Source organism: Camelus dromedarius, chromosome 3 (assembly GCF_036321535.1).
Source record: "Camelus dromedarius isolate mCamDro1 chromosome 3, mCamDro1.pat, whole genome shotgun sequence".
Classification (NCBI taxonomy): Eukaryota; Metazoa; Chordata; class Mammalia; order Artiodactyla; family Camelidae; genus Camelus; species Camelus dromedarius.
This window is the reverse complement of record NC_087438.1, coordinates 23397943-23424765: the sequence shown is the minus strand read 5'-3', so window position 1 is coordinate 23424765 and position 26823 is coordinate 23397943. Positions and strand designations below refer to the sequence as shown.

The 26823-nt window shown below is 43.4% G+C and overlaps 1 protein-coding gene across 2 annotated transcripts in view; it reads left to right on the top strand.

The window, feature by feature from the left end:
- Nucleotides 1-26568, top strand: part of ADAMTS12 (ADAM metallopeptidase with thrombospondin type 1 motif 12) — a 287386-nt gene extending 260818 nt beyond the window's left edge. For both annotated transcript variants that reach the window (XM_010977625.3, XM_010977624.3), the window contains 4 exons: nucleotides 5511-5687; nucleotides 11009-11152; nucleotides 17373-17532; nucleotides 22801-26568. In XM_010977625.3, coding sequence (XP_010975927.2) covers nucleotides 5511-5687; nucleotides 11009-11152; nucleotides 17373-17532; nucleotides 22801-22979 — 660 coding nt within the window. In that variant the 3' untranslated portion in view covers nucleotides 22980-26568. The remainder of the gene's footprint in view (nucleotides 1-5510; nucleotides 5688-11008; nucleotides 11153-17372; nucleotides 17533-22800) is intronic.
- Nucleotides 26569-26823: the final 255 nt, after the last annotated feature.

Here is a 26823-nt window from a genome sequence, read left to right as displayed (position 1 = left end):
AGGGTGTGCTGCATCCTCACCTGAACCCACAGGTCTATCACACCTGAGGCCCCCTGGGTTACTCACCAGCCCTCTCCACCCCGCCCCACTGTGGGCACGGTCTGAATTGCAGCTGCATCCTGGCTTCTGTCTCCAGCACCACTCCATTGAGCCCTGATACAGCTGCTGTGGACTTTTTCTCATATGTGCGACAGCACAATGGGCCTGTCCACTCAGTGCTCCACCTTTACAAATTCTAGAAGTGGCTTTTTTAAATGGTTGACTTCCTCTTCAGGCATTCATCCGTCTGAAACAGATTCAAGGTTATAGCCCTCAGCTTTGTCCCCGAGGCACACTTGAGAAATTGTAGTTTTACAGAATTGAATCCAGGAAGCAGCACTGGGCCTGGGATCAGACACATCTGGGTTGGCAGCCCCTCTCTGTCACCAACCACCGTAGGACACTGGTCCTTTCTTCCAGCCACTTGGGAGCTTTAGTTTTCTCACCTCTGAGAAATGAACTGCATCGTATTACCTCTACTAACCTCATAAAGTTGTACAGATCCAAAGAATGTGAACGGTGAAGACTGTTCAGATGAAGCCTTGGGAAACTTTGAGCTCTCGGTAAAGGTTCAGGCTAGTTCTTAGGCTTTTACTAACATCTGGCTTTTCCTGGGCTTGGGGCAGGAGGCCTGTGGAGAGGAGGCAGTGAAGTAAGTCCTGTCAATCCAGCAGGTCTCCACTCCTCGTACTAAGCAGAGTACTCCGAGTGTCCATGAACTTTGGAGGACTTGACCTACCTTGGGCCCTGGCACTCACCAAATACCACTATGTGCACAACACCACACAAGAATTTTAGGTAAACAATTTTATTTTCCTTCAATAAAAGACCTTTATAATTCCTACCGAGGAAATGAAGGCTTAGAGGGTTTAAATCACTAGCAAGTGATCAGTTAGTACTAATACTCTCAGTTCTAAGAAATCATCAACTGGGGGATGGGTCATCAATTTAATTACAGCTTTTCAGAAAGAAAAAATACATGACACAATAAATATGTACATAAGTTGTAAGACACATGCCAATTTCAGAACATTAAAATTTGCATAGGAGCAAAATAATTCTTGTGCTGGAAGACATGCAGTAAGTGACAAGATGAGCTTGGAAAACTTTCCGTTGGGTTTGACACCAAAGCTGTGCATCCTCCACAGCCACCACCCCACCCCCACTTCCTGATTGAACATTTTACTTGTGCCTCCTGCAGTTTTGTAAACTGGTGATTTGACAGCCTCCTTATTTTTCTTAGAATGATAATAACTTTCCATAGTTAAGTCTGACAGCTCTTGGTGATCTCTGAAATGAATCAAAGATTTTCGCATTTTCTTGAAATGATCTGTCTTCCCACCTAGGCAATATTGCAATTTTATTTTAGCAGTAGCTGACTGTATTATCTGTAGCTTTGCTGGAAAATAAAAGTAAGTGGCCCCTTTTCTTATGGCCTTGAGTTTCATAATACTCAGTGCTACATTTTTTTTTTTAGATCTGAATTTTCACAAATGAATTAAATAGGGAAAGAGCCCCTGTCTTGCTAAATACAGTCTCCAACTTTCATACATAACATGTTCCCAGAAACATACATTGAAATCCAGTGTGCAAAAAGTCAAAACATAGAATTGCATGTTACAGGGGAGCTTCTGTGCTCAGAAAGCAAAAATTGACCAGCTGGAATGTGGGTAATACACTCAAAATCACTGCATTTGTTTTCTCTTGATATAATTTGTTGTACATCTAAATTGTAACCCTCTCTTGACAACCCTGAGTGTTTTAGATTAAGGAATCCATAAGAAGAGAAAAGAACAGCAATTAAATGGAAACCTTTAGGGCCACAGAAAGCATGACCTAAGACCACTCTAGTTGAGGACTGATGTCCAGACCATGAGGCCCTCCATCATTGCCCCTGCCTTCTCGCTTTGTCCAGCCCTACCCTCTGCTCTAGCACTCTGTTGGACATGTTCCCCAGCAATACTGGTCATTTCCTGGCACTGTGCCTGTATATGCCATCCTCTCCACTTTGAATGTCCCCCATGCTGTTTGCCAGCCCAGTGAACTTGCACTCATCTTACATGATTTCAGCTCAAGCATTGGCTCCTCTATTCAAACCTTCCCTGGCTTCTTCGGGTGAAATCAACCACCTCCTTTGTGCCCTCACTAGAACCTGAACAACTTATGACATATAATCTTTATGATTTCTACTCATTATGTGGCTTTTTTCCCAGCCAAATTGGGATACAGAAGCTGGAACATAGTTAAGTGCCCAATAACAGGAAGGAAGTGAAGAGGCGATTGGGTGGTGGGAACAGATGAACAGATAGGTGAATTTCAGTGATATTCGACATAGAATTTTGAGAATGAATTAATTTGATTTTAAGGGTCTTATGAATCTGTTTAGAATAAAGAAGGGAGAAGATAAGATTCATTTCTGCATCCTGCTTTAGTCCTTGGAGAATAAGGAAGTATTCTGAAATCAAAGTAGAATACAAATCCAATGATCCCATACACTTACACCACTCTAGAATGCTGGGAGAGTTCAATCTCCCAGTTTATCCTCCTTTTAATTCTGATGGAGAAATGGAGGTGTAGAGAGGTGTAGTGACTAATCCGCAGTCACATAGCCACTTGGTGTCAGGGTCATACCTGAATGTAATCTCTAACCTCCCAATCCCATGTTCATTAATTTCACTGCATTCATCTGAACACTTGGTAGGGGTCCAACATGGAAAGTGTATCAGGATGACTGAATAAATCAAAAAACCAACACAAAGAAGAAATGGTTATAATTTCATTTTCTCTCTGCTAGTAGCTCCTGTAAGCTAAGAGTATTTCTCATTCTAACTCACTCTGGTTTGCTGATTACATCAGTTAAACTGGTGTAGTCAGTGGAAGATGGTCAGGTTTGGTCACAACTGGACATTAGCCAGTCTTTCTGTTCTCATTAGTCTGGTTCCTGTCCTCAGTCTGGTCCATGGACTCCAGGTTAGGAAAACATGAATACAAATGACCCCTCTTTAAGGCAATAAGAAAATGAATGTAATAATTGGCATTCAGTACACAAAGGCAAAACAGTTCTCCCAAGTGGAGTGATTTGATATCCCGCCACTTCCCTCTTGCTACCTGAATCAGAGGCCCTTCTGAAAATGGAGTAAAAAAGTCAGATTTAGTGAGTGTCTTCCCTTATTATTTACTTCAGCATATTAATAAACGTCATTTCCCATTGAATGTGAATACGCTCCTTGACAAAAGGGTGATGCTAATTTGAAAATTTTAGGAACTAACAGATTGTAGCAACAAAGGAAAAATAAGAAAATAAAACTTCATTGTATGCTTCTATCTTGTAAAATCCTATTCCTAATAAAGAGCCCTCCTGTTTTAACCATGGGTTATTTCCTGCGAATCTGTCAGACAAATGGCTGCTTTGTGTGGAAATGATTAGCATGCTTCCTCATTTGTTCTATGGCAGATTTTAAATTGGCAGTTATTTTTTTCTCTGTGTACTTAATAGCGTAGCAGATAAATGAAGTTTTGAATTTGATTTTGGGGGACTGTCTAGCAAGTGTTGCTCATTTCTGAGAAGTTAAACACACTTGATTTATGGAAGCATTAGAGCATCAATCTGCTCCCTTGTCACCTGGGCCCATATCTTGTATGTTCCAGCCCAAGGTCTGAAGTCAGGTGACTATGCAGTGTGCCAGGTGGCAGAGGAAGAGGAATCAGTATGTTGGGATGTACCTCTACTGAAAGGGTTTGAGGAATTTTCTTTGACTATTCACAACCCTACAATTGTGACTATTCCACCGTAGCCAGAAAGAGAGTGTATTTAACCACATGGGGATGGAGGAAACAGATGAAAGCATACCTTACAGCAATGGGCACACTTTGATGGTGGTACATTTTCTCAGCCAAGACTGTAATGATAGATCATTGATGGAAGGATTGAGAGGGTGAAGAAAGATGCTCTTTATCCCCATGGCAACCACAGATCTCTTTAGCCCTCTGGGAGCCCCTGGTTGCCCTTTTCTCAGAATTCATATATTCATTCAAAAAGCCGGTTGGGAGCATCTGTGCTTTGCCTGGCACCATGCTAGATGCTTGGGACACAATGGTGACAGTCTAATGGAAAGGATAGACAGAATGAATAAAAATTGTTTCACATTTCAAGTTCCCATTATGGAAACAGAAGGAGATGAGATAAATAACAAGAATAGGTATCCTTTGGATAAAGTATTCAAGGAAGGCCTCATGGAGGAGGTGACATTTAATCTAAGCCTAACAGAAGAGCAGTAGCAGGTAATGCAAAGGGTGGCGGCAAGAAGATTCAGGACATAAGGACTGCAGGACATACTGTCGATGCAGGTATAATGAGGGGAAGGGGCTTAGAAGCGCAGGGGTCAGCGTTCATGCCACCTACCTTGGGTCCCCACTTGAGTGTGGGCAGTGACAAGATAGGCCAGGACAGGACTGGCCATGAGAAACTAGGATACAGAGGCCAGACGAGCTAAAGGGACACTGATGGCCCTAGCATTCTACGCAGACTGCAGACCAAGTCTTGGAAGCTATAGTTATGCTCAAATAAAGTCTTTCTAGGTGGGGGGTGGAGGAGGTTCCAAAATCCAAGAGGTCAGAGAGTTAACAAAAGTACTCCAGAACAGACCACATCAGCTCTTGTTTTAGGTGACCTGTGTGCATCTGCGTTTATCATGATCTTAAAGAAATCAACAGCCTGCATGTGAGCCTGCCCTTTACTGAGAGCAGAATGCAGGGGCTGCTGCACAAGCGGGGGGCACATGGGACGAGGGGCGGGAGGAGGCCCTCTGTAAAGGCTTGCAGTGCATGGGTGCTGAGAAAACCCTCAGTGATGGAGGCAGGCGATGGCGGCTGTAGGAAGAAGGCCGGTGGGCGATGGTGCTATGGGGGAACCATGTGGGTGAGGACAAGAACAGGGTTTGTCTGCTCCCAGAATCAAACCATTGAGCAGTTATTTAGTTTATTTTCCTAATAGAGGCCCTTCCCTTTTAAAAGGATTACCTATCCTGAGTTCAGAGTCAGGGAGAAAACAGGTTTTCTGTAGGATTCTGAGGGAGAATTGGATGTGGCTGAGCAGAGAGCTCCCCCATGGGCAGTTCTGTTTGCTGCAAATAAGTACAGGCACCGGAGGGAATGGTGGCCCACCAAGCCGGACCCTATGCCAGCATCACCCCAACCCTCCCTCCCCCACCCCCCACCCCAGCGTCTGTAATCTTCACGACACCCCTGCAGGTATGGTTTTTATCCCAGGTTACAGGTGTGACAGCTGAGGCTCGTACCATTTCTGCAACTTGCTCAAGGGCTCATCATCTTGGGGAGCTGCTTGAGTGACCCTCTCTTCATGACTAGAAGCCTGGAACTTTGTGATGCTTTGTGAAACCCCTGGGAATCAGGGCATCGATGGCCTGATGCCAAGGACTCAGGTGTCCCCTTTTCTCTCGCTCTCCTTACAGTGCTCCAGAAACTGCAGCGGGGGCTTCCAGATCCGGGAGATTCAGTGTGTGGACAGCCGGGACCACCGGAGCCTGAGGCCCTTTCACTGCCAGTTCCTGGCTGGCATTCCTCCTCCACTGAGCATGAGCTGTAATCCGGAGCCCTGCGGGGAGTGGCAGGTGGAGCCATGGAGCCAGGTAGGGCCCCTAGTACACCATCCCCACAACCAGGCCAACCTGCATCCCTGTGTCCGTGCGAGTATGGAAGTCAGGGAGGACCCCTTGTGCGTTCTGCCAGGGACTGGCCTCCGTTCAATGACCTGACGCTCTGTTGGGGGTGCTGAACATGTCCAGCAACTTGAAGGCTGTGTCATGTGGTTTAAACTGTGATTGTTCAATGTTTTATCACAGCCTAGTCTCCCAATAAATATACTGGGGAATTGGGATCCCTGCTGGAGAAATGTACATGGACCACCATGATGAGAGCCATTTAGGACTGAGGCTCACAGGCCTCTCCGGGGCTTCTGCAGTCAGGCTGGGGGTAATGGTCAGCTCATTTCCACACAAGGTATAATTTCATAGCTCCACTTCTCAGTTAAATGCCCAGATCCTTGTTTGCACAAATAAAAAGAGGAGTCTGTGTGTGTGTGTGTGTGTGTGTCCTGTTTGGTGAAGGCCAAGGCTCTGCTGGGTCTTTGTCCTACTTTACTACATGAAAACAAGTTACTGTTCTTTGAAGTATAATGGTTTCATTTGCCAATAGGTGAGTGTCTCAATGGTGAAAAAAAAGTACCCCCAATTATATCCATGCATGGTAGAAAGAAGAGCATAAAAAAGAACCCAGCATATTTTGAGTGTGTCTGTGCACTGGACATTTTACCTACAATACTTGTTTTAACTTTTGCAACAGCCTAGATGGTAGGCCTTGTTAATTCCATTTTATAGGGGAAGAGATGGAGACTCAGAGGTTAAAAAACTTACATGAGGTCACACAGTGAGAGAATAAATGGTGGAGTATCAATTCAAGCATAATGCCGACTCCAATGCCTGGCCTTCTGCTACTGTAGACTTTAGTCCAGTAGACGTGGAGCAAAGAGTGAGCTGAGGGGAAAGAGTCGGTCAATAACTCTTTGGGGAGAACTTACCATGTGTCAGGGAAGGGAAGGTATGTAGAGTCTGTGTCCAACTCTGGAAGACTCAGGCCCCGCAGCTACTTACTGTCTACTGGGTCAGGCAGCCATGCCGATTCCTGACGCGCTGGGCCAATACCTGGTGTTTCCTGGGGCAACCACTGCCCCCTCTTTCTCCTCCTTCCCCTGTCTGGCTCTGGAGGACATAAAGTGCCTGCTACTCCCATGCTCTAGACAGAGGCCTCCGAGGCCTCCAAGCTCTCCATGTTTGCTGAGCCTTGTGGCGGCTTCCAGAAGGCCGGAATCTGCAGAGGCGCTTAGATCGCCTTGTCAGAGAAACGGCATTAGCAAGGAGCCCAAGATGAGCAATGATATCCACGCTCTGGTTATGAGAAGGATGTATTCTTTATGCTTCCTCAGCAGCCTCTGGGAGCCCCAGACATGAGCCTGTTCCCTGAAGGCCTCCCACCACCCTCCTTTCTCCACTGCACTATTCTGAGCAAACCACAAAGTTAGAAGACTTCCCTCTGAGGGAGCAGTAAAGATGGAAAATGCCAAAGTCAGTTGAACATTCCCCTGGAAATGAAAATGTTGAGGGGCCATTTTGGGGGCTGGGCACCTTTAGGTGCTTTCCCAGAGCCATCATGATGCTGCTCTGTCTACAGAGACTAATGGATGCCCTCATAGGAATGCTCTGGGCCCCTCAGTGAATGTCTGCCAGCCCAGACTACTTGCATGGAAGATGCATTTTCAGCTGTGGGAGTGTCTCCACTAGTGTGCAAACTTCAGCAAACTCTGGCATGCTCTAGCATCACCTGGAGGGTTTGTCAACATACAGCTGTTTGGACCACACCCCCACAGTGTCCAATTCAGAGGTCTGGGGAAGGGCCCCAGAATTTTGCATTTCTAGCAGACATCAGGAAGATACTGAAGTTGCTGATCTGGGGACCACACTTTGAGAACCACTGGCTTATACCATCTTTACCCTCCTTTCCTGGAGGTTACTCAGCCAGGGGGCCCTGGATCGATATACACACATGTAGTTATGCCACAGTCTTCCAAATGTGGGGTTCCTCCCCTTCTCTCCTCGTACAGGGTTAAAAACAGTGAATAAGTGGGAAAAAATCCAGGTTGGCTCTCAAAGTTGGAATACTGTGAAAGCAATAGATTGGTTCTTTTATTGAGCAGAAAATGTTAATTTCATGTAATTTCCCTGTTTTCCGTGGTTACCACCACACACACAGTGCTGGATGGGATAGGCCTGATGTTGGCAATCATAGTAATTGTTTTGTTGTTACCATATCATAATTAAGATTTTTCAGAGTACTTTTCAACGTACTCAAAAGTATTTTTCAAAAATTTTTAGTGAGTTATTTAATTTCCTTCTAGAAACCTCAGTAAAATGAGACAATATATATTAAAAAATCATTCTAGTGAGCCAAAACCTGACACATTTTAGAATTGTATTTCTTCAGAAATCCAACTTGTCATCTCGAATTCATTTTGTGAGCATTACAGCAGTGCATCAGACCCTTAGAAAACCTATCAATTTCACTATTCTGAATAGGGACAAATTTAATTCTAAAACTTTATGTAGTGGGGAAGGAAGGTTGAATCCCATTTTTCACAGGAGATGAACAAAATTGTATTGCAAATCCTTCAAGGCTGCCAGAGCTAGTCAGAATAAAAACATCTATGTTTTACATCTGGTTTCTAGACACTCGTGCCAGAAGGCAAAAGGCAGATAACGAAATGTCCCTTCTAGAATGACAACTCATTTAGGTTTTTAACCAAAATTCCTCATGTTTGACATACTGAACTATTTAGCATCGTCTGACTTTTTCCCCTTTTCTTATCCTCAGAATTTCCTTTATCAGTCTCCCGTTAATTCCTATTTCACCACTGTTTTTGTATCTCCTGTTGGTTTACATATATATATATATATATACACACATACACACATACATACATATATATATGATTATTTTAAATTAATGATCTGTTAACTTCAAATTCATTCTAATAACCCTGAATTTTATATCCCCCCCCCATGTTTAATGTTTTTGACATCATATTTGCTGTCTTTTGTGTGTGTGTATCCTGTAATCACTTATTGTGGATATAGAGGATTTTACTATTTTTGTCTTTTAACCTTCCTACTAGCTTAAAAGTGGTTGATCTACTGTCTTCACTGGATGTTTGCCTTTAACAATGAGATTTTTTTCTTTTGTAAATTTTATATTTCTAGTTATGGTCTTTTATTTTCTACTTAGAGAATTCCCTTTAACATTTCTTGTAAAGCTGGTTTAGTGTTGTGCTTGTCTGTGCAATTCGTTCTCTCTCCCGCAGATCTGAATGGAAGCCTTGCCAGGTGGCGTATTCTTGGTTGTAGGCCTTTCCTTTCATCACCTTGAATGTATCCTCTCACTCTGCTCTGGCCTGCAGAGTTTCTGCTGAACAGTCAGCTGGTAGCCTTATGGAGTTTCCTTGTGTATAACTAGTTGTATTTCCTTCACTGATGTTAAGACGCTCTTTTTCTTTAATTTTTGTCATTTTAATTACAGTGTGTCTTAGTGTGGACCTCTTTAGGTTCATCTTGTCTGGGACTGTCTGTGCTTCCAGGAATAAATGTTTGTTTCCTTTCCCAGGTTAGAGCAGTTTTCAACCATTATTTCTTTAAATAGATTCTCTGCCGTCTTCTCTCTGTCTCTTCTCCTTCTGGGATCCCTATAATGCAAGTTTTGGTATGCTTGATATTGTCTCAGAGTTCTCTTTAACTATCCTCATTTCTTAAAATTCTTTTTTCTTTTCAGCTTGGGTGATTTCCGCTACTCTTCCACTCACTGTTATATTCCTCAGTATCACCTAATCTACTGTTGATTCTTTCTAGGCGATCCTTTATTTCAGTTATATATTCTTCACCTGTTTGGTTCTCCTTTATATTTTCTAACTCTTTGTTGAAATTCTCTCCTGAGCTTGTTGAGCATTTTTATGATCTTGACCTTGAACTCTCTAGCAGGTAGATCTTTGTCTTGTTCCTTCATTTGGAACATACTCCTCTGTCTCCTAATTTTGCCTAATTCCTTGTGTTTATTTTCATGGATTAGGAAGTTGGTTACATTTCCCAATCTTGCCGAAGTGGCCTTATGCAGGAGATGTCCAGTGGGGCAGCAGCATGCTCCCCCGTGGTCACTGGAGCTATACGCTCTAGGGGTGCCCCCTATGTGGGCTGCATGGCTTTTCTATTGTGATGGGACATACTACTGTGGGAGCTCTGGTAGGTGGGGCCCTTCCTGGTCTGGTTGACTCCCAGGCCCCGCCCCATGTGGTGGCTGCTGGCATGCTGATGGGCAGGGCCAGCTCACAGCATGGCTGGCTGCATGGCCTGGAGATCCCAGAGCTGTTGTTGGCCCACTGGCGGGCAGGACCAGGTCCCAGTGTTGCTGGCTGTGTGCCCTGAGGGGTCCAGGTCTGGTGCTTGCCTGCTGGTGGGAGGGCTGAGTCCTGGGGCTTATTTCACTGCTGTTGTTTGAAATGACTGAGTGGTCATTGAAAGGACCCTGGCACAGGTGGTATAGATTCCAGCATAGATACTAATATTCTCAGTAACAAGGCACATGACAAAAATAGTAGTAAAAAAATATAAAGAAAATTCTGTTGAGTTTTTCTGTCTTTTCTTGAGTTCTTTATTAAAAAATTGATAATAGCTGTTTTGACTATCTGAAGTCTTTATTTTCACATACTTTGGAGAAAAACATCTAAATATACACGGTTTTGAAGACACTAGGAACACATGTTATGGTGAACAGATGCATCTGCCTAGATTTGGAGTTAAGGTATCTGGGCCTGCTTGTTGCTGCCAGCTTTGCGATGTACTGGGATAAGCCAGGTCTCATCCCAGGTAACCCTGAGCCAGTGAGCACCAAACAGATTTTTTTATCCCTCCTTGAAATAATTTATTCAGCTATCATGGGAATCTCTACTCTAAGAAGAAATTATGTTTTATACTATATACATCTGTCTCTTTAGAACTTAACAATGCATCATAATAAAAATAATTGCTTGTTCAAGATTTACCTGAAACATTCATTTTCTTATTTCTTAAAAAAAAAACAACTCTTTAAATAATTAGCAGGGAAGGGGATAGAATACAGGGAATGGAACTAGGGATAAACTGTCAAGTATGTTTTTAAATAAAGTAGACATTTATTCAGCATCTACTGAATACCCACATCTGCCAGGTCAGTGTCAGGTGCTGAAGATACCAAGAAAAAAGACATGCCCCCTACCCATAGGGAGATCATATCTGGGGAAAAAAAAATTTTTCCCTTATCTTTGAAAATGATACCATGTGATTTTTAACCTGACTTTGTCCCTGTTGTGGACCAGTGTTCCAGGTCCTGTGGAGGCGGGGTTCAGGAGAGAGGAGTGACCTGTCCAGGAGGCCTCTGTGACTGGACGAAGAGGCCCATGTCCACCGCGCCCTGCAACGGGCACCCTTGCTGTCACTGGGCTACTGGGAACTGGGACCTGGTAAGAGTCAGTTACAGTCTCTTTAATTTATTTTAGTCTTTTTAAAAAATAGCATTTGTTTTCATTTGATTTTAAAAGTCATATTTAATCCCTGTAAAGGTTTAATGTATCCATTGATTTGAAGTGTGTTTCTATATATTTCAGTTTTATATTTTACTCTTCTGCCCTCTAATACCTCTAAGTGTGCTAAAAATTGACCCATAGCTGACCTGGTGGTCAATGTTAACAGTCCTGATTTCGGAAGAGAAAAAGATCAAATCCTTCCAAAAGAGAAAAGATCAAAAACCAAAAACTATCCCAGAGGCTCAAAGTCTAAGGAAAGGTGATTTTAAGCCTTAATATCTTGAATCCTTTGGCTTTTTCTAGAACAAATGGGAGTAGCCTATGCCCTGAAACTTGAGGCTTAGCACAATTTAGTGAGTTTCAGGTCTCTTGTCAACCTGCAGGTCAGTTTGCTGAATGGCCAACACATCTGATGGAAAGACAGACAAAATAATTCAACAGTAAATGAGGGAAATATTAATAATTTTTACAAAGTGTATTTATTGTAGAAATAAGGCCATCAGTGACACTGAAACTAAAGAAATTCTCCCATAGGGAGGTTCTGCCATCACTCTGACTTGTTTTATCCTAGGTTCTCTAGAAAATAAAGACTTGAGGCAAAACCTAATATTTTATTAGGAAATACAATGCCAGGGAATTAGGAGTGATTGAAGAGAGGAAGGAGGCAGGGAAGGGGGGAATCAAGTACGAGGTGGTGCATTACCAGGCTGACCACTTTTCTTGACTCACCACTGCTGGCTATCAAGAGAAAGTGATTACTCTGGAAAGAAGGTCTTTTAAAAGCTCTCTGAACTACTTCCTCTTAGAGCAGTTTGTCCAAAGACAGGAAGATAGGTAATTGTCTACTGGCTCCTGTCTCCCAGGATTGGGTAAAAAGTCTCCCCTTAGAAGGCTAGCATCCCCCATCATCCTGGGTTATTCATGTGTGGGCAGGTCCCACTGTGTCTTGCATCTTATTGGCAACAAGAAAACCCAGAGGCTGGAGGTGAAGGACACATAACATGGACATGAGGTGCAGGCCAGTAGGTTGTGCTTCTGTGAAGTTGGTTACCACCTCAGCTGGGCCCATCAAAGGCCAACAGCTGGGAGACAGGGCAGTCAAGAGGACCTGATACACTATCCCCTCAACTGTTAATATCTTTTAAAGTAATTTGCTTTTGTGTATTTTGATGATGAAAATTATAATACAGGCCAATGCAGTATTTTGTCAAACTTCATGTCCCCAGATATTTTTAGGTTGCTCTGTTCTTGGTAATTTTCACTGCTATTGCTGTGCAGTTGTACCTGATCAATTTGAAGGCTGGCATATACTCTTGAAAAAGGCTCTTGCTGGTGCATCTGACTCAAGGTTGTGTTGGTCTCTGAACACTACCCTACTCAAATCCAGGAAGAACAAGATGACTTGTTATTGTTATTGCTAAAGGAACACTCTGCATTAATTAATTAGCATAAAAATACATATTTTACTATTTTATAGCTTAAAAAAATGCCTAGTAGACAATGAAGAATGACATCAACCATTCTCTTAGACAGACAGGACCCATAGTATTTTCTATGAATGCCCTATTTTCATTGGCATCTAATGCCGATTCATGATAAGTTGCTGAAAGAGATTGTGGTGTTCAGGCAGGCTTCTGGTTATGCATCTTACTAAGCTGTGAATACCCTGTTTTCACCCTACCCCATGCTTCATGGGAACAACAGAAAATGTCATCCAGTTGTATTACTTTTCATATGAAGATTAGTTAATTTCCATTTAGGCACCTTATAATATCTCCCTTGGAAATTTACTTTATTTTCTATTTATTGGTAGTTCAGTTATTCTGAAACCAGTTTTCCTCCTCCGTCTTTGATTTCACAACCTGAAAAGATTGTGCTCAACAAATAAAGATGTGTTTCTGGAGTAGGCACTTCATAAATACCCCGGGGCCCTGTGTAACAATTATAAGCATCACTAATCAAATCAAGTGTGACCATCAGAAAAGAAAATCTGATCCAATGTGAACTGTCATAGAAATGCTATTAATGTGAGCCCACTCAGGGACACAAAATTCCATAGATTAAAAACCATAGATGAACATTTTTAAGTCTTACCATCAATTCCCTGAGACTTTTATCATTTGTTGTACCTTATCATTCATTGTAAAGGGAAGTTGGTAATGCAGTTTTCTTTCTGGCAGGAATGATGATGATATCCCAGTAAACATGACAGTAGTAATGATGTGTGAAGCATACTGAGCTCTTAGGGTGCACACTGAGAAGAAGAAATTGTCCAAAAAACACCATCATTTTTCTGAAAGAATGCAGGCTGCTCCTCCTTTTGACATTTAGGTATCACTAAGGTTGTAAATTGTGAAGTTTTGTGTGCTACTTCAGCCAAATTTCCAGTGTATTTCTTCAGGTATAGTCATCTGTGTGAAGTTAGAACAGGAAGTGTTAAAATCAGTGAGAAACTTAAAATACATAAACTGACCCAGAAATTCTACCTTTAATCATTTAACTTACAGATACTGCATCAGATGTAACCCTAGATGACTCTAAAGAATGTTAATGGCCACGCTGTTTGTATAGCAATTCCTGAAAATAATCGAAACATCTATTGATGGAAGAACTGGTTACTTTATTAATATATTATAGTACAGACCTTTTAAGAATGAGGTAGATCCATATTTCTGAGATGTAAAAATTTCCAACAGAAGTTCAAAATTTCCTTAGAGGGAGGTAGAAGTAGCCGCCTCTTGGAGGTGGACATGAGTTAAAGTTTCCTTGGAAGAGCTATGTATTAAGAATCCATCTATTGTGCATATCAAAGAATAGGGGACAGTGGAGGTGGCTAACACCTGCCAAGCCAGCCTTTGGAATTGCCCTTGACCTAGTTTTAAGTGAAAAGGACAAGTTATAGAATTCAAGTAAGACATATGGATGGACTGAACATACGCATTTGCCTCTGTTCCCAAAACTTCATTAAATAGGCAGGAGATTAAAAAAAAAATAACTGAAAGTGGAACAAACCCACAAAGAAAAGGATTAGAGACAAGAGCAAAGAGAGGAGGGTGGTCAATAAAATTTTGGCAGCTGGAAGCATCTTAACCAAACTTACAATCGACTTAGCATGCCAAAGAAAGCAAAAAACTGTCCACAGCAGAGATTTCCAGGCACCTCTGAAGGCAGAGGTGAGGGTGAAGGAAAATGGGAGTTGGGTGAAAGTTTGTAAGAGAAGCAGTTGGATCTTTAGAACCTTTCCTCCATCCTGACCATAGCCTGGAGGTTTTCTCTTTGGAGAAGTAAACCAAGAGAGACCTTGGAATCAGGCACAGTTGGTGGAGGTGAAAGGGCTCATCTCACCGGGGATTAAGTGATGAAAATACACACAATTAAGTAGTGTCATGTCCCCAGCCCCAGCCCCAGCCCCAACCGAGGTCTATAAAAGCAGAGGACCAGCTTAGCCTCAAGAGGAAAAAACTGCATATAAAACAAACATGAAGCTCCTTTTCCTGATCACCTTATGTAAAGCCATGTCTCAATAACTGCCACCCATGGAACTTACAACCAGCTCATCAGTGCCTCATCTGAAATCTAAATAGATAGCCTAGGATTTCTGGTGAGGTGAGGAAACTATTTTGGGGGTTCAGTTCTGCACAAAGAATTTTTTTTTAATTTTTATTGTATACAAAGAAGTGAAACTGGACATTAAGAAAGGTACCTTCTCATGAGGATCACACATAAGAGAGATCTGTGTTTACGCACATGAAATCTATATGCATGATCAGTATGTGCACAAGCCTAAATTCACTCAAGTACAGAGCAGTGCAAAGACTTAGATTTTGCCTCTGCTCCCCCTTCGGTATGAACTTGGGTCTCAATTTCCTCAGTTGTAAGACTTAAGTGCCAGATTTTTTTCTTTTAATTCTAATTTCCTGTATTTCTAAACCCATGTGCAAAACCAATTATAAAATAAATCAATAAATTTTAAAAAAAAAGGTACCTTCTCTCTACAGCATTACCACAATTAACAAAACCCAAATCAGCAACTATGCTTCCTGCTTAATCCTCCAGTTACATACAATTCCTGCAACTTCTTAGTCACAAGTTAGTTTAATTAGCTCATAAGTGCACAGGCAGTGATCTCTCTGCTTATTTTTGTGCTTGGCTTGGAATTTGCTCTTCCATCTCAGTCTGCCCTGCCCAAGGAGGTCTGCGGGACTTCGGCACCGAGGACCAGCCCAGGCTTCTTCCATCAGACCCTTAGAAGCAGAAAACAGGGAACGAAGTCATGTATTCTTTAACTAAAAACCTTATTTTACAAAGGAAGAGAGAGAGAGGTGGAGTGAGACCCAGGGCAATATGCAGTCAGTGAAAAAGCCCAAGTCCCCCTGAGCGCTGGCCCGGTGCCCTTTACCCCATTCTGGCTTGATTCATTTCCCTTGTTCTTCTCTCTGTCCCCCGTCATGCTTTGATTGACTCAGGATCAGTTGCGTAGTTTTTACCTTTTTCTTGTCCATCTCCAAGGAGAATTCGATGCGCATTCACTAAAATTACCTTTAGGTTTAATCAGAGTAATCTCTGACTTTATAAAATAAACACGAAGTTCCATGCTGATCACCTTGCTCTAGGCTTTATGAAGAGTTGAGTAAAATAAGCGATGGATTTTAAGAAAAATTTGATGTTTTCCTCCTGTTCCATACTGGAGTTTTGTGGGAAACAGGATTTAATAGCAGTATGCTGAGTTGCAGTGGTGTCCGAGTGTGGGTATTATTTTTAGTCTAATAATCTTGGTGACCAATAATATTTCCAATGAAATATTTTGGGCCTAGTGATTCTTCCAGAATTTGCCATGCAGAAGTCTTTTTCAGCCCATCAATCAGTCAATGAGTATTTACTGAAAGCTCAGGCTGTGTTTAGCACACTTAGATCTAATTGCCATGCAGGATGAAGAAAGAGGAATTGATTTCTGCCTTATATAATCAAAATTGGATTGTGATTATATAAGATGAGGTTAATAGTAGTAGAACATGAAATAGAATGTAAATTACAAGAGTGTATGCGGTTCACAATAGCCAGAAGGTGGAAGCAACCCAAGTGTCTATCAGTGGGTGAAAGGATAAAGAAAATGCAATATCTACATACATGGAATATTATTCCACCTTTAAGAAGAAATTCTGGCACATGCTCTAACGTGGAGGAAACTTGAAGACATTAAGCTAATTGAAATAAGCAAGTCACAAAAGGACAAGTATTGTAAGATTTCACTTATATGAGGTAGCTCCAATAATCAAATTCATAGAGACAAAAAAATAGAATGGTGGTTGCCAGGGGCTGGGGCAGTGTGAGTTGGGAGTAGAGACGAGGTGTTCTTATTTCATGGGTGTAAAATTTCAATTTGGGAAGATAAAAAAGTCCTAGGGATGGATGGTGGTAATGATTAAAGAACAGAATGAATGTATTTAAGGCACTGAACTGTAAGCTGAAAAATGATTAAAATAGTAAATCTTATGTTTTATACATTTTACTGCAATAGAAATATTTTTTTTTTTTTAAAGAACATGTGTATGGTAAATTCAGACACATTCAGAATCATCTTACATAAGCTGCTTTCACAGGCCAGAGAATCTCCCTTCTGTTTCCAAGCAGCCACATCATGACATGACTTGAGTCTTGTCTGTTAGCTGGCTGGAGACCGCACGTGGTGCCCTAGGTCCATCCAGACTCTCTCCATGCTGTCTTGGTTTTCCTCTCCCACTTCCCTTTTTATCCTCTCTCAGCTTTCTTTGTAGCCCTGTCCTGTCTCCCCACATCTGAGTCCCAGCCTCAAATCAAAACTAGTTCAGAGAAACTGGACTGCTGAGGCATTAGAGCCCAGGTATGATGGGTTTGGTTTTTTTCCATTTTGCTTGCGAGTCAACCTCAGTCCACATTCTACAGAGAACTGAATAGTAAATTAAGCCAGATTCAGTTCACACGATCTATGGTATAAACCCTTCCTAAATTCACATCTCCAAATTATGAGTGCCTTTATTCTATGACTCCTTCAAAAAGAGTTTGGCTAATTGAAACTTTCCCCTTCTTGACCGCAGTGGGGTTAGCGGGGTTCTGCTGGCGCTCCCCTGGTGATCCTGGGGAAGGATCCTGACCCTCTCCCCGCACCCCTCTCTTCCAGTGCACTGCTTCCTGCGGAGGTGGCTTTCAGAAGAGGACTGTCCAGTGTGTTTCCTCAGAGAACAATAAAACTGAAGACCAAAACCGATGCCTGTGTGATCACGAACCCAGACCACCAGAATTCAAAAAATGTAACCAGCAGGCTTGCCAGAAGAATGCTGGTAGGTGAATGGCTTTGCTCAATGGGGACAGAGCTTTTTGTAAATAAGGTATTGTCCTGCATGGCTGGGTTTGTGGGTAGTTTTTTGTCCCCTTTCCTGAGCGGAGCATCTTAATGCTGAAGAGGCCAGCCAGCTCCCCTGGGAGCCGTCTGTCTGATTTGGTGAAGTTTGACGCTAATTCCTTAAGGAAGTAGCACATCAGTGCTCTTCTCAAAGCACGTTCATGCTGACCTCATCCCGCATAGATGAGAAACAGAATCACTTCTATTTATTCAAAGATTCCTGAGAAAAACTCCAGCCTTTCTCAGGAACTCAGTCAAGTACTGAATGGCCCTTTCTGTCAGCCGAGCAGCACTGTCTGAGGTCAGGTTCCCCGGAAATGGATTCTGGAGTGCAAATTTGTGTGCAAGGGACTCATTAAGTAAGGGGTCCCCTGGAGGACCACTGAGGGCGTGGGGAAAGTGAAACAGAGAAGCGGCCAGGCTGCCATTTCAGGCACAGTCCCAGCTTCAGCCGGGCCCCCAGGGAAGCTCCAGGGTGAAAGGTAAAATTCAGGGTTGTCTGCTTCTGAGGCCAGTGAGGTGGATATTCCTACACCCGCGCTCGTCAGCCATCAGCCCACGGCTACCGCCAGGGAGAGTGAATTTGCAGCTATTTAAGGCCCTCCACCAGTGGTGGCCTTCTTCCAGAGGTCCTTGAGGGTGAGTGGCAGTGAAACCAGTGGTCTGTTAATTGGCTGCTCACCGGCCTCCAAGCACTGAGGGCTGGCATTCCACAGAGGCTGCTGTTAGAGCGCACATGCCAGGGCTTTCCCTAGGGGTGGTTTATTTACAAATCCTGTATTTACTCGACAGATGTTGGAGGGGGCACTTACAATGTGTTAAACATAATGTCAGACAGGGAAGAAAACCGCCCACCACGAGACCCTGATAAGGGCGGTAAAGATGTTACGAGAGTACTCGGGGAGGGTGTCAAATGTAAACTGGGGAGAGCGGGGAAGGCCTCCGGAGGAAGTGAAGGACGAGTAGAGAAGTCAGGTGAGAGGTTCCCGGAGCAGCTTTCAGTGTCTGCTATAACCAGGGAGAAGAGAAGTCTAACTCAAGTACGAAGTTCAAGGGGAGCTGGGAAGCAGTAGGGCCAGAGGGATAAGCTGGAGCTAGAGGGTACAGAGCCTCCTCAAGCACACTGATGAATTTGGACTTTATCCCCAGGGCAGAAGGGAGCCATTGAAGTATTCCAGACAGGGGAGTGCAGGTGAGAAAGTCATGCTGGCTGCAGAGTGGAAGACAAGAGGAAAAGAGCAAAATGGGAAGAGACCCAAAGTGAGAAGGAAAGAAATCAAAGAACAGAGCAGAAATAGAGACTAATAAAACAACAGACCTTTTCTGCCAGCCTTCCAGTCTTTCTCATCAACAGCTGCTCTGTAAATTGTTGTAATTTTGGTGAGCTGTGGGAAGAGGTGGGCTCAGGGTCTTTCTACTCTGTCTTGCCCACCCCCCAGCAGACTTCCTACTGAAAGATATTCTTCCAAATGAATAGGTTTCATTCATTTATTCAGCAGATATTATTGATCAGAAGGTATGTCTCAGACAAGTGCTGAAAACTGAGGATACAGAAATGAGTTTGACCCAGTCCCTGGCCTCAAGGAACCTGAAGTCTTACAGAAACTTTATTTGCCAACAAAATTGAAATTATTTTTCAACTTTTGTGGGCAAAATAGTATCCTTCAACCTAGACATAGCTGAAAGCAAGGGAACAAGCTTATACTGTCCCTTTATTTTTTTTTACATTTTTTTATTGAGTAATAGTCATTTTACAATGTTGTGTCAAGTTTATACTGTCCCTTTAAATCTCGACATGTGGTTTATACTGAACAGGCAGAGGATGTCCTCCCCAAGCTGCCCCTGATTATAAGCATTGTGTGTGCTTCGGCTGGGATCCAGTTGGCTGATGAACACAGCCAGCCTTCATTGTTTTACGATAATGAGGAGAACTGGTGCAGTTAAGCCCTGCCTTGATGTTGGGCTCACAGTCATTGTCTAAATGAGCTGCTAAACATAGGCCTGGAACACAGGCTCCCAATATAGGTCACCGCTATCCTCCACTCTCCCTCCCAGTTTCCCACTTTCAAACAGGAGGACCCTAGGATCCACATGTGCCTGGGGCTCTAGAGAATCACTGAACAACAGGGCTCATGATCTCATGATTCCCAAGATCAGACCAGGCTTGTCTGAGCCTCTTTGGGTCATGTAGGTGTTGACCTAACCTGACAAGTGAGGGCCCTGGGTTGAGCAAATGAAGATATTCTGGGTGGGGAAGACCTGTCCATGCGGTCCCTTCCTTTCCCATCACCAACTCAAGAGGTTCATTCTCTTGGTGGCAGAGCTTTAGAGGCACTGAAGCAACATTCAAATTCCAAAACCACCATCTATATTCTAGTTGTGTGATGTCGAGCCAGTTCCTAAGCCTCTCTGGTACCTCAGCTTTAAAAGGAGAAGAATAGACATACCTATACATAAATGTCTCTGAGGATTAAATGAGATAGTATGTGTCAAACTCATTGCCTAGTATGTGGTCAGTGCTTAATAAATTGTTACCTAAGTTATTATTATGTGGGGAGGAGTGCATTAATTTCCTAGGGCTACAGCAAACTACCAGAAGCTTAAAACAATGGAAACGTATTCTCACAGTTCTGGAGGCCAGAAGTTCAAAATCAAAGCTCTTGGTAGGGCCAGGCTCTCAGCTCCTGGTGGTTACTGGCTTTCCTTGGCTTATCACTATGTAACTCCAATCTCTGCCTCCATCATCATGGTCATTGTCCTCTGTTTGTGTCTTCATGTGGCTCTCTCTTGACTGTATGTGTCCATCTCTTCTCTCTTTATAAGGATGTTGAATTAGGGCCCACTCGACTCCAGTATGGCCGTATCTTAATTTATTTACATCATAATTACACCTGCAAAGAAGTATTTACAAATAAAGTCATAGGCACAGGCACCAATGACTAGGACTTCAACTTTGTGAGGGATGCTCAAACTTTAGAGGATACAATTCAACATGTAACAGGGTTAAAGACTTTGGAAGCCTCTAAGAGGCCTTTTTATAATGGCAGACACTCGAGAGAGGTCACACACTTCAGCTCTTAGTGGAAAAAGCTCGCATACCGTCTTACAGAAGAGTTCAAGATGGAACATAGTGCTGTGTTGTCACGAATGTTACAGTAATAATACAAGTTCGGAGACTGAGACAGAGGGAGTCTATGTGGTCTAACATGGCCCACAAAAACCTTTGTGGGGAGAAGGAATGGAAGCTGAGCTTTCATACTTTCTCTGTCTCCTCCCTTTCTTGAAGTAGCCTCAGCATGGCAGGGAGGATGTGGGGCAAAGATCTACCCAAGAGGCCTTCTCCATCCACCATCCACAAGGGCTTTAGGAGAGGCTGGCTAAGAATTCAGAGCATTCCTGTGATGGTGGACCCTGTTCCAAAGCCAGCAGCCCAGGAAGGATCCTTGCCTTGTTCTGAACAGCAGCCTGCATGATGCATGGCCCCGGCCCTATGGAGAACACCTGCTGCTCCAGTGGGAACATGGCAGATGAAGAGCTCGAATTCCTGTTCCACAGTAGGACATCTTGGCAGAAATATGTACTCCTAAAATGTCAGGTTGTATACAGAAGTATCCTGTGTGCTCGAGAGACACTGATATAATAGATTTAAGAAGAGGCTTGAAGAAGAAAAGAATCCACAATGAAGAGGTTTGGGATTCTAAGAGCATTATATGTTACCTGGTCCCAGGAGCACTTGAAACTTGCAAACCAAATGGAATTCTGACAGCTAACAAAGACACTTATTTCTTCTTGAAAAAACAAAGTGCAGTCAAGAGAATGATGAGTTCTGAAGAGCTAGAAAGGATTTTTCGCCTTCATGACCTGAAGGTGAAAAATACAGTGAGAGGCAGAAATACCATCACAAATTTCAGTAAAGAGGATATCACCTCAGTTTCTACTTTTACTGACAGTTCAACTTACAAAGGACAGCAGCCCGTTTGTGAAGGAGTTTTTCTTCCGGACCATTCAAATCTTTTCTGAAAGGAGAAAGAAAATCAACTTGAGCTCTGAGAGGCACTCAAGCAAAGTTTGAAACAGTTTCACTTTTTATGAAAGAAAGATCTGTTGTCTGGGTCTTATTGAATTCCTTCCAGACCAGGAGTATGTGGGCCAGTGCAGTCTGAGCACCAGCCACTGAACACGCGAGGGTGGTCCTTGAGAAATCTAGTCTAATTCCCCGCTTCATGTGTGGGGAAAGGAGGGCCAAAGTGACTAAGGGACTTACTTGCCCAGAGTTAGAGAAGAAGGATGATTAGAACCTAAGTAATGAGTTGTATGCTCACTGTGGGGACTATTTGTGTATGTCTTATGCCTTCATCTACATGGCATATTTGTCAAGGGCAGTGACCACATTGTATACATCTGCATCCTTTGCTTGAAAGCATTGGTTAGTCGGCTGACTGACTGCTTGGTGTTCCAAATGATAATGATTGATTAAAACATGAGCTTTCAAGTTGAAACTGCTTGTGTTCAGAGCTGACGGTGCCACTTACCAGCTAGATAATGATGTGCAAGTTCTTAACCTCTGTAGGTTTTACATTCCTCATTTGTAAAACAAAGAACAGCTGTATGTCCCTAATAGTTACTGCTGTGAAGATTAAATGGAATGATACCTGTAAAACATTGCATTCAGCTACCGCATACCAATGCTGCATTGCAGAACACCTCTAAACTCAGGGCTTTAAAACCACAAACATGAATTTCTTGCTCAGCAGCCACAGGGCAGCTAAAGTTCAGCTGATCTACTTGGCTCTGCTTGGCCTGGGCTGCAAGCTGTAGGTTGGATCTAGGTCTGCTCTGTGTGTCTGTCATCCTGTATGTCCAGTGGCTGCTTGGGCCAGATTCTTCTAATGGTGATGACAGCAGCTCGTCAGGGCAGCCTCACCCTCCTGCACATGCCAAGGCCCCTCAGGGATCATATCTGTTAACATCCCATTGTCTAAAGCAAGTCTCAGGGCTGAACCCAAAGTCCAGGATTGGGGAAGGATTCACCACCTGGTGGCTGTGGCAAGGCTGGGAACGTGTAACGTTGCTACACAGGACTGAATGGCAGGAGATGTCAGCTGTTGTTATGAATTCTTAGTAGCCATATCAAGTCTTCCATTAATAGTTGTGCTCATTCACTTGCAAAAAGATCATCTTTATTTCTTTTTTTTTTCTCCCACAGATTTACTTTGCACCAAGGACAAGTTATCAGCCAGTTTCTGCCAGACATTAAAAACCATGAAGAAATGTTCTGTGCCCACCGTGAGGGCTCAGTGCTGCCTCTCGTGTTCTCAGACACACACCGCCCACACCGAACGGCCGAGAAAGCGGCAGACGCTCAAAAACCACAAAGCCCCCTAAGTCCAGAAGGAAGCCACCGTCCACCATGGACTGCTGCAGCCTGCTGACCGTGACCTGTTCTAGCCCCAGGGACCACTTCATTGAGGTTTTACTTATGTATTTCAGGTTCAGCCTTGACTCAGAATGAAACCCATTGTTCCTTTAGCCACAAAATGTCCCTCACAGGAGGCATGGCTCTGTAATACACACTGCTCCCCGATAGGCAGGTGAGGTACCCAGGAGAAACGGGCATCTCCTGGGATCAGCTCCTGGGAAAGGTGCCAAGTTAGGCAAGTCTGTGAAATGAGGTCTTTTTTCCCTCCATTAAAGATAAAAATCAGAGAGACCAGATTTTTCCCAGACTACCTCAAGAGTGTCAGGAAGCAGAGCCACACTTATCCAGGGAACAAATAATCTTACTAATTGGTGAAATCATCCTTTTTTTTTTTTTGCCTCCCTACTTGGGGCAGCTGCTGTTTAAAATGTTACTGGAGATCTTTTAGGGACAATCTTTCAGTTCATCCAGGCAGGGGACCACTTTCTTCACCCAGTGTCCAACTGGGCAGGAAGAGAAAGTGCTGGCTACACCCTCAGTCTGTCCCTAATCCCTGTGGACTCCACATCTGGGCTGTTTGGCTCCCATGCCTACCTGGAGACACTCAGAGAGGAGGAAATGGGCAGGCACTGTAGGATTTAGGAAACCTAAGGGATTTAAGTTAGTTAGAAGGAAGGCATTTTTGACTTAGGGATAATTTCTATGAAAACTCTTAAAAAGCAGATGAACATAAATCCAGGAAGGAAACATGTTTTTTCTTCCCACTTCCCTGGCAGATATCCATTTCTTTGCAGAAGGGCAAATGAGTCTTCCCATCTGACTCTCCCTTCTTGAGCATCTTCCCTGCCTGAGTCATCAGCTCAGGGTGAAATGTCTTTTCATTCCCGGGGGGTTTGCACAGGACAACTCTACAGCCACATCCATGGCTGCAACCCACCCCCCGTCAGCCCCAGCCTGCCCTCAGGTTGGAAAATGGAGCTCTAGATTAAAATATTTCCAAGAACCGGGCCAATGGTATTAAGTACAAAAACTTAGTGTAAAGTTCTAGTCTCAGGAAAAGATGCCCTACTTTCTAGAACACCCAGTAGTTACTTGCAAGGATCTGTTTCCTTGCAGAGAACAGGTGAGTCAGGGAGTCCAAAAAAGTGTAATAAAAGTTAGAATGCTTATTCTGGATGTTCCTATCACTCATCAGGAGGCAAAGTAGGCTGTGGTCACAAGTTCAAGGTGAATTTTCCTGGTTTCTAAGGAGAGGTATTCACATGAACTGAAGCTGGAAAACGAGCTAGGAGCCAGGGCGGCGGTGGGGGTGCTGGCAGGGTACATTGCAGAATGAAGCTTCCAGGGAAGGAAGACCTCACACCTGGTTCTTGGCAGAGGGCAAGACAGCATGTCTTCAGACTGGTGCACAGGTACAGTTAGCATGGAGCACAGTGTCCCACACCTCCCTTGAATTATCCTTTCTATCCATTCAGCAGAATGGTGCTATTGGAAAATGGTGCTAATATCTAGATGGTGGCAGGACTAATATAAACAGATAAGTAGATGTACAAGCGGGCAAGTCCATATACATCTTGTGTTAAATGCGTAATGGTGTTGCTGGCCAATGCCACTTCTACTGCTTGGATACCAGAGGCTTAAACATTTTGTATTACGCGCTTTTTTTTTTCCAAGCCATTACTGTGTATTATTCTGATAAATTCCTGTGGAAAATAAGACACGGGTCGGGATGAAATTTGAGATAGACCAGAAACAGGAGGAAAGTAGAAATGTTTACCAAACCCAGGGAATTTATTTCTAGGTAATAATTACTTGTTCTTGTATTCTCTGTTTTTAAATATAAACATTGCCGGCTGATGGCAGTCTCTGGTGAAATAACAGTCTTAGAGAGAAGGTGTTTAAACTGTCAGTGATGGGAGTGGAAGAGAACCTGATTTTTTTTTCCTGATGAGGAAATTGGCAGAGACTGTCCCTGAAGCATAGTATAGGCTTTCAGGGGGATTCATTTAGTAAGCCAGATGGATCTAACTTACCCTGGTGCTCTGCTCTCCCAGGCTTCTGCATGTCATTGGAGACCTAGATCTGATCAGTCTTACAGAACTCAGGAACAAACCCAGATTCCTACTGACCTCAGCAAACTAAACTGGGCCAGGTTTCCCAATATACAAAATGTTATTTATGACCCACAGGGAAAAGATGGTGGAAATGGAAGGAGGGTCTGGCCAGGTGCTCCATTCTAGGCCTTTCTCTAGTTTCTCAAAGGCAGAACAGTGGCCCCTAATCCTGCATCATGGACATTCACTTCCCGTATTGAGGCTGTGTTGTGAGACAGTTGTGTGGCATCTGTCATTCTAGACCCCAGGATAAAGATAGCGCTGGCTACTGGAGTCATCTGACATGGTTGACACCTTGACGGGTCCCTGTGCCTGAGAAAAGAGAGGGGCCTTACATTAACAGGGAGACTCTGAAGACAAGAACCTAGATGGTGTCTCACCATTTTTGGGTGCTCGCGGGGGTCAGTATGAAGTAGCCTTGTTGGTGTTTTCATACATGGCCTCCTTTCCTCCCGCCTTGAACAAGCAAGTGAGAAGAGAAGTATGGCGAGAAACACTGGATACACGTCTACCATGAACCACAGAGGGCCGCCACAGGGCCTGGTGCTTCAACACATGAAGGTTCTCAAACCCAGTTTGGTTTACATTGCCTTTCACGCTGGTAAATGTAGCTCTTCTCTGAACCGTATGGGTTAATTTAATTCTTCAACACTGAAGTATAATTCAGCACACTATGAGAAAACAATATTTCAAAAGACTAAATCGTGATTACTTTCGTAAAACAGGAAGTCGTTTTGTGATACAAGCAATTGCCTCTCTGTCGGAATGACTTATTTTAATGTTGGGTTTTCTTAAACAAGAGTGCACCTCCGTCCAGTCTGACACCAAGTCTCTACTTGGTGGTGTCATCCCAATGTGATGCTTTCGGATGTTTAGTGACTGTTTTTGATAACCCTCAAGTTTCTGGAACACAATTTGAGGGATTTATGTTGCTTCAGATCATAATTTCCCAATCAATTGGTTAAAATCCTCCAAACTCTGAAAGCGACACATTGCTACCCCAGAGATGACAGGGCATAGTTCTTCTTTCTGACTTTAGGATCAAGCCCCCGGGAACGGTGAATCAGTGCATAGCGACTTACTTTCAAGAGACAGATGACATGAACTGTCTGGTGCTACAACTTAGCCAACATAATTGATGCTACTATTTTTTTTTGATGCTACTCCTTTTTTTTTTTGTATTGCTAATTCAAATATTGTTAGTATTATTTTATGTCATTAAAAAAAAAACACATGGTTGGGGAAGCACAATTTTACCTGTCACTGTCCCCCAGAGTGGTTGCATGATGTGCATGGCCTGATCCGTTGCCCTCCCTGCATCTCTGTGCTGCTTCGCCAGGCCCAACCTCCTTAAGGGGTACCTCAGGGGGTACCTCGGTATTTAAAACCAGACCGTAACCATAGCCTGTCATTGTGTGGCATCAATAAATGGCTAGCCTCACTGATGTTTCCATGTGATTCATTTACCCTCTGCTGCGAGACTCCCACCACCCACCAGAGGAACCCTGGAATTGAGCAGCCTGGGGGATGATGCTGTCAATTCCTTCCTCCCTGACTCCTTGCAGAAGCCCTTCTTCTCCACCTCTAGATCCAGAAATCACTAGATGAGACACATCCCAGGTGAGAAAGAACTTAGGTCTCTTCTCAAGAATCATTGTGCAACAGCTGACACCATCCACCATGTGATAATCTGAAG